This window comes from Lissotriton helveticus, chromosome 10, assembly GCF_964261635.1.
Source record: "Lissotriton helveticus chromosome 10, aLisHel1.1, whole genome shotgun sequence".
NCBI lineage: Eukaryota > Metazoa > Chordata > Amphibia > Caudata > Salamandridae > Lissotriton > Lissotriton helveticus.
The window spans coordinates 99,596,876-99,605,433 of NC_136071.1; the positions used below are offsets into that span (position 1 = coordinate 99,596,876).

General features: G+C 43.0%; 1 protein-coding gene across 1 annotated transcript in view; it reads left to right on the top strand.

Annotated features, from left to right (window-relative positions):
- NOXO1 (NADPH oxidase organizer 1) overlaps positions 1-5,778 on the top strand; it is a 28,604-nt gene extending 22,826 nt beyond the window's left edge. Inside the window, exons 6-8 of the mRNA XM_078664864.1 lie at positions 1,806-1,919; positions 2,368-2,485; positions 4,529-5,778. Of these exons, the coding sequence (XP_078520990.1) occupies positions 1,806-1,919; positions 2,368-2,485; positions 4,529-5,213 (917 nt within the window). The 3' untranslated portion in view covers positions 5,214-5,778. The remainder of the gene's footprint in view (positions 1-1,805; positions 1,920-2,367; positions 2,486-4,528) is intronic.
- The last annotated feature ends 2,780 nt before the right edge of the window (positions 5,779-8,558 follow it).

Genomic DNA, 8,558 nt, shown 5'->3' on the forward strand with positions numbered 1-8,558 from the left:
GGAGGGCCTTTTGCAAAGGTTGACTGGTCACCTTTCTCACTGCTGCATTTGTACGTAACTCTGGTACTAAGGAAGCAAAATCTTTGCAGAGACTGTTTGTTTGTCTAAAAATGTCAAAATAATAAAGTATCAGAAAATGTACCACATTACGCTGCAGCCTTTTTTTGCTGCATAATTTAGTTAAACACTCACACATAATGTTGCCCTCCATTGTTGCATAATTCCAGTGACCACCAAAATAGGCAGCACATGTTAAAAGTGCTTGTGCATGAAGCAGAGAGACAGTGAAGTTTGTAAACTTAGTTTGTTGTGCATGCAAATCCTGCATTGACGATCCCTGGTGAGTTGCACTACTACGGCTGAAACAAGACTAACTGAGGTAACAATGGGCGAGGCAGACTGGTCTCAAGAGTCCTGTCACCTCAGTGACAGAGTCACTGTTGCTCTAGGGTGTGCTGCTTCATAGGCCTGCCCTCAAGACTGTAGGTGAACTTCAGCATGGATTGTTGTGGACAGGCCTTCAAGGTTAACTCACACTGGCCACCGCTAGGGTCTGCCTGCTGGTGCTAAGGCACTGGGACTTCTAAGGCCAATCGGGCCTTTTAAGGTCTATCATGGGAATGTGCTCCCTCAGGAGAGTGGTCTGGTCATGAAGGCTGTACCTGGTTCCCCAGTTCCAAATTTGGTGGCTCTGGCCATAGTGCCACATCCTTTCCCCCATTAAATTCCATACTGCTCCACTGAGAGAAACTTGCACTGCCTTCAGCTACAACCCAATTGTGCTTTGCTATAAACACCTGGATGTGACTCAATTCCAATTATGCACTAGACAAGAATAAAATGCTGCCTGAAAAAACAAGCCTTTGCAATCCAATAGGTCTCGCATTTGCGAATCTTAGAGCAATGGCTTTTGTAAATATAAAAGCGGGTACTGTGCTTAAACAAGAAATTATGTATTGCTCAAACAAAGCACGGCACCCGTGCATTAAAAGTATGCGCATGACAGCCCGTGAAGCGGCCGCCATGGTATTAAAAAAAAAAGTTAGGTTAATTTTTGGGCAAAAAAAGATCTCAGTAGTAAACAAGCAGTGTTGTGAGGGTGCAGTACCACAAACTGTCAATAGGAGTCCTGCAGGGCCTCTTTTGGCCACATATAGTCCTGCACCCTGCAACATGGCCAAGGAAAGGATGTGGCGCAGCGGTGAGAGCTGCCGACTGGGGAGCTGGGGATCTGTGTTCGAGTCCGATTTCAGCCTGATTGTTTAATTCACCCGAGCGCATGGATAGCTGCGCTATATAAATAAAAGCCAGAAATGTAAAATAACATAAGAATTCAGTGCTCGGGGGTGGGCAAGCAGTGTTGTGAGCAAAAGACCGGTGGCCTTGGAGGGCTGGTGGGGGCCTGGAGCAGTGTTGTGGGAGGGGTGAGGGGGAGGCACAGGGAGATCAAGGGACGAAGCAAATGTTCAAGCAAATGAAGGGATGGGGCCACACGTGCATGAAGCGACAAAGGTTTCATTGCTGAAATCAGGTCTTTTGCAAAAGTTTGGCAGTATAAATAATACTTTGCATGGCCCTACATGCACTAGTTACCATTTGTTCTTCTTTCTGCTGTTTGTAGACCCTATAAATCCTAGCATTTCTCCGACTACACTACCTGCCTTGTACCACTGTCTGAAACATTAAAGGCCATTGGATGAAGCAATCTGAAATTTCAGATTGTCTCCAGTGGCACTCCCCAGTGCACAAGTTCATCCTGGGAAGAAGGCCCATCACTGAGGATGTTTTGTTGTTGTCTTCTGCAGGCTGGTGGTTAGTGGAGAATGAAGAAAAACACCTGGCATGGTTTCCTGCTCCCTACTTGAAGAAAACGGGATCCTCCAATGGGCCGCAGCCTGGAAGAGAGTCACTCTATGGCGGTAAGTCACCCTCAGGCCATCCACCTTGACAAAACCTCTTATTACCAGGAGACACGTGTAGTTCATATTTCTTTCAATGAATGGATGATACAATACTAGGTTTAAGCTTGGGAAGCAGATGCCAACTGGTTCAGCACTGGGCAAATGCCCAGGTTCCTGGCAACCCAATCAAAGTCTAATTTCCTCCCTTTTTTATTTTTGACACAACACCTCTTACATCTACTTTTTAACTCCACATTGGTCGGATATGGATTGCCCAATAGAAAGGCCTGGAGTGCTTGACTAAAGGCAGATTAGCTCTTGACTGTGTCCAAGGCCCTCCATGTCTTTGATTGGTCCAGGCCAGTTGGGACATCTCCGGATTTTGCTTTTGGCCAATCTGCTTCTGCTCCCAGTGGTGCTCTGTTGACGTTGCCCAACCATCACATTATTCCCTCTTCTCTTCTAGGTGTGCTGTACTATGCATCGAAGGCTTACGAGGCAAAAAGTCCAGACGAGCTGACCGTGGAGGTTGGGGTGGTTGTTGAAGTTGTTGAAAAGTCTGACAACGGCTGGTGGCTGGCCTGGTGAGGGTCTTACATGTTTTTACTTCTTGAAATGAATCTTCCTTAATATGTCTCTTCTCACCTTGGACTGTGCTACATTTCCAATGGACACTTATTCTGTTTGGACTTGATTTTTCAATGAGGGATTTCTCAGATCACCTTTGTACGGAGTGGGTATTTATGGCTGAGAGGCCTCTGACGCCCACTGTCGTTTACCAAAACTTCTTCACTTTGGGAAAGTGCAGCCTTCACCCTGGGGCTGTCCCCAGGTAAAGGCATTTAGAACACTAGCAGGGAGATCTACTAACATTTTGCATTGGGTTTGCATCACAAAAGTGAATAAAACCAGCGCAAAATGTTTTTTCTAAAATGTATCTTCCAAAACAAAAAAGGCAGAGATAGTTGCCTGAAAGTAACACAAAGAAGCGCTTTGCATTAGTTTGCATAAGGAGGCGTTTATGGGTGGCCCATGGGCGTTCTCATGCAACCATCCCTGGGATTCAAAGCAAAGCCCTATCTCCTAACAATAGTAGACAGGGTTCTGCACCAAACAATTGTACCTTTTTGAGAGCAGCATTAACTCGGAGGAATCGTTTAATTTCTCCAATACCACACATCCGAAGTGGGAAAAGTTTTAAAGTTTGTCTAGACCGAGGGCCTAATTTATGGGTTTTTTGCCATAGGGCAGGGCAGAAAGGCTTGCTGCTGCACTGCTCTAAGGCAAAATAAAAGGGCAGGAATGCACAGTATCCAGTGGATACAGTGCATCCCTGTCCTTTTCCCCTGCGTCGGTGCACAATGGGCTGCAGTGCGCCAACGCAGGCACCTTTGCACCATGGTGCAAGGGTGCCTGTGTTGCGGGGATGATTATTTTTGTTCAGAAGTGAAACCTTCCAGCACAAAAACAATCACAAGACGCTTTTTCCTCTTTCTATGTGTGCTGCAGAATTTTTCAGGCTGTTAGCACATTAAGCCCAGTACAGGAATATCAGGTTTAATGTGGATCGAAGAAGCGGAATGGGAGAGGATGTGGCGTTACGGCCAGAACTGCTGACTTTGTAACTGGGGAAGCAAGTTTAAGTCTTGGTGTCGACTCAACATCCTGTGATTCTGCCCAAATAACTTGATTTCCCCTTGTCTAAAAAATGAAATAAAATATGGGTGTCCTTGTGTAACGTAACTGGTGAACAAAGCAAAGCTCTCCAATACCTTTGGGTGAAGCTATATAAAACAGCAAAAAAAGGGTGGAAAGTTAAATGGTGCTCAAAAACTCATGTACTTGTTAATAACTTTGCTACATTTTTATGGATCTCCACACATGGTAGCCACTGACTATGTTTATGGCTAAAACTCTGGGGTCTATGCCAGACAGCGTTGACTGGGACAGTGGTTCTTCAATAGGTAGGTTTCATAAACCCACTTACCCCAAAAGAAATAGAAGAAGATGTTAAACAAGATGTATTATATATCTATGAGTGCTGATTTGAAAGCCTGCCCATAATATTTCTGGGATGTTTTCTTATTTCCTCCTCTTCTGCAGTTGTAATATTTAAGGCCGCCTAAATTCCTTGCAAAATAATTCAAATTGTTTTCTTTTGTCTCTTGGCCATCTCTTTCCTTTGGAAGTTAGGAACCATTTCCATGTCTGTATGAAACTGGAGTGGGGAGGCTGAGCTTGCAGGAAAGTAGAGAAAAGTAGCTGTTGAGATATTTTTAACACATCAACACTCTTCCCTTGGGTCCACTCGTTTATTAATAGTCAAAATACAGCTTGAGTGGACTAGAGGGTTATCAGAGGCTTTAGATGGGTACATTCTGAATGATCTGGCCTGAGGGAAAAATAAAAGCTGCTGTGAATTGAATTATTCTCCAAAAATCCCCCAATAGTGACTGCTCTTTCATCTGCTTCCTCCAAAAGCACTGCAGGACAGTGCTGGGGTGGTCAGTCCAGCTATGGTTCTAACCCAATCTAATCCTAATATCAACGTATCATAGGTATGGGTATAGGATGTGTCCCTTTGCATTTACTCCCTTATCTCATTGTGGTTTTGCTCTTTCCTGCAGGTACAATGGGCGTACAGGATATATTCCTTCAATGTTTCTTCAGCCGTACACAAATCCACATCAGAAATTCCATGTTATCCTCAACAAAGGCATTCATGCCTCCACCCCAGATCTGCACCAAGCCAGCAGCACACTGAATGTTGCAGCCATGCGAAACCAACGAGCCTCGGTTGATGACCCATCGCAAGACAGTTCCGTCAATGTGCGGCTCGAAGACCGCCGGAAGGCGTTGAGCAAAAGGAAATCCAGATCCCTTAGTGGATTACCCACCACATCGGGGTCATCAGACCAATCAAGGTTCAATCTAGAATTCAGCAGGATGCAAGGCGAGGCAGTGAGCTATGACCCAGACGCTATCTCCAAGCCCATCCCTCGGCCAAGGAAAGTGCGAGTCGCAGAAATGGGAGAACGGGACTTGACAATAGTGGGCCATAGCTCACTCATAAAGCGGACACCAGCTGTAAGGAAGCCGACTCATCTGCCTAATCAGTCAAGTAAGGAATCTGTTGAAGAAACCTCTTCGATGAGTGGCTCGGATCCATCCCTCAATTCCTCAAACCAGGACTCCTTGTCGAATGCTCCAGTGATGCCACCAAGGCCCAAAGCACATGAAATCCTGCAGAAGTGCACCACGGTCACCAAGAAGGCAGTGCAAAGAACTAACAGGCCGGGACTTGCCCTATAACTCCATGGGCCTGGAACCAGCAGCAGATTACGCTATGCACTACCACAGGTGAAAGCTGGGTTCACGGATTACCCCGCTCTCTTGAAGTGAGAAAGTTAAAAAGAGAGGATGTTGCTACCAAATTCAGTGACCCTCTGAAATAATGGACTGCTTGAAAGAACCTATCTAACAAGGAGAAGGTTCTGTCGCAACCAAATGACTGCGTAGAATTTACAGCGATTTGCATGGACATTCTCTGTGATGAATACATTTCTTAGTATCTATTTCTGAATATCATGCACATCAACTTGATTGCTCATACCAAGTCACATTATCTCAGGTTCAGTTCCCCTGCCGCTTCTTTTCCTATTGATATTTCATTTTTTCATTACCTGTAAATATGTACCTGTTAATTATTCCATGACACTAACTATGATATTTGTACTGTTTTGTATTTCACATATTTATACAAGCATATATGTATATATATAAATATATATATATTATGCCAGACGCTGTAATTGTGGACATCGCGATGTTTGGCAAAAGTGCACCGGTGGCATTAAAACTCAGTTTGGCAACCCGAGCATGTGTCAGACCTGTTTTTACTGAAAGCAGGATTGGAGGAATGAATATATATATATATATATTTGCAGATGCGCAAGTGTAATATGCTATTTATTACCATTGTTGAGTGTGGGAGGAGCCATGATTCACGAGAGGTGAGGATTGTGCGGGTCATGATGCTCTTCTCCTTGTTCAACAATGTTATTAAACAGTCTAGTATACTCTGTGAATCTTTCTATTTGAGTTATGCAATGGCATTTTTTCATGTTTTTTTGTTTTAAAAAGAGATATTTAGCCAAAATCAGGATACTCGAGGTTAGATTTGGCAACACGATCAAATCATATCATATTATCATATTGTTTCGATGTGTAAAATAATTGTAGTATGCAATAGGCGAGGCAGTAAACAGTGGTTTGCTAGTACCAAATTTGCTCTACTGTGGTAAAAAAAAGTTACATTGTTAGTAATGCATGTGTGAATGTGTATTTATTAGTACAGTTGCTCTAAATAATGTACTATTGGGCCACATTCATTTTTACATCCGGCCTAGTTATGGTTAAGTCAGAGTGCCAAATGGAAAGACATTTCTGTTTTCTTAATAACTTTGGTGCCGTATGTTGAATCTAAATTAAATTTTCTAAAAATAAAAAAGTATTTAAATATTGGGTTTCTTGTGGCAATTTTTGTTTAGATACATGAAGCATGGGCCAAATAAATGGAAGGGAGTCTCATTTTACCTCATGTAGTATTCTTTCCCTCTCGATACAGAAAATAATTATACTAAACTTGGCATGTAAGTGGAGCCTTATTCAAGAAAGTGCATTTGCTCAATTTGGTGTAAATAACTGAAGTCGTTTTCGAGATATTATCATTTAAAAAGTGTTCTGGTTTGGGCATGAAGAGGTTAATTTTAGAGATACCTTGACAGTTGGAAAACTATGGGGCATATTATCAAGGACAGGCGATACATTATCGCCGCTCTTATCGGCAGGAAACAGCCGATAAAGCGGTGATAATGGCCTTGATAATATGCTCTATGAATTTCAATCGAAGCCCATGTTAGACGTGAACACATCTAACATGGGCTTCGATTGGAATTCATAGAGCATATTATTAAGTCCATTATCGCCGCTTTATCGGCAGTTTCCTGCCGATAAAAGCGGCGATAATGTATCGCCTGTCCTTGATAATATGCCCTTATATTTTTCATTTGCCTACAACTTAATCACTTCTAACAAACTTGTATAAAAATTGCAGATGATTAGCATGTTCAGCTTACTCTTGGTATTTTTTAATTTGTGCATTTTCGTCAAGGGGGGGGGGAGGGTACATTTAAAAGTGGACGCCAAAAAAGTGTTCATTTGCTAATAACTATGGCATTATTTGACTAAGCCACGTGAAATCTGGCAGACATGTATTATGTTTAGTTTTCTGTGGGTGTGGCAATTTTAATGCAGATCCATTAAGGTGGCAAATTGAAAGGGGAGCAAAAATGATTTCATGTGTGACTAACTTTGATGCTTTGCAATAAACTGCATTACATTGTTCAGGCTGTTAGCACATTAAGCCCAGTGCAGAAATTTCAGGTTTAATGTGAATCCATGTAGGGAGAAGGGAGAGATATGGCATTATGGCCAGACCTGCCGACTTTGTAACTGGGAACCAATTTCGAGCCTCTGTGTCGACTCAGCATTCTGTGATTTATTTATTTATTTATTTATTTATTTATTTATTTTTGACATTTCTAAAGCGCAACAAATACCCGTGGGCGTCTCGGCGCTAAACTGCACTTACTTTAAAGAGGAGAGCTTAAACCATTGATGAGGAGTCATTGGTCAAACAGCCAAGTTTTTAGAAGTTTACGGAAATGAAAGAGGGAAGGACTTTGCCGAATATTTTGGGAAGAGTATTCCACAGTTTCGGGGCAGCTACCAAGAAGCGGCGATCGCCCCAGGACACTGTTTTGGCGCAATGAACGATTAGCTGATTGAGGGTGGCTGATCGTAGCAGTCTACTTGGTTTGTAGCGTTGGAGTTGCTCTTTCAAGAAATGTGGACCTTGATTATTCAGTGCCTTATAAACTATACATAAGGATTTAAAATGTATTCTGTTCCGGATTGTGAGCCAATGATATTCCTTTATGATTTTTGATATGGGCTCATATTTTGTTTTTCCAGAGAGCAGGCGGGCTGCCGCATTCTGAATGGATTGTAATTTCCTTATGACTCTGGATTGTGCGTTAAGCAATAAACCGTTGCAGTAGTCCAGAGTAGACAAAACTAAGGAGCTGACCAAGGTTTTGATGGCCGTTTCCGGGAGAAAAGGGCGAATCTTCCTAATCATCTTCAGTTTGTGATGAGCTGTAGATGCTGTCTTCTTTGCATGGTCCATAAAATTTAGTCCATCGTCGAAGATGATACCCAAATTCCTGACCTTGGCTGTTGGGCTCGGGGGAGTGCCAAAAGTTTCTGGCCACCAGCATGATGGCCAGATAGGGAGAAGAGGTCCAAAAATGACCACCTCAGTTTTATCTGAGTTCAACTCAAACAGTTGGTGGCCATCCATTCTCCTATGTCTAGCAGTCCCTTATTAAATTTCTTTGCCACTTGAGCTCCATCGCCTTTAATGGCTAACATCAACTGAGTATCATCAGCATAGGAGGTTAGGCTCATCCCATGTGCTTTGATGACATTAGCAAGGTCCGACACATAGATGTTAAAAAGTGTCGGACTCAGGGCTGAGCCTTGAGGAACTCCACATGGTGATGATTGTGGCACCGATTGAAAAGGTCCTAAAGT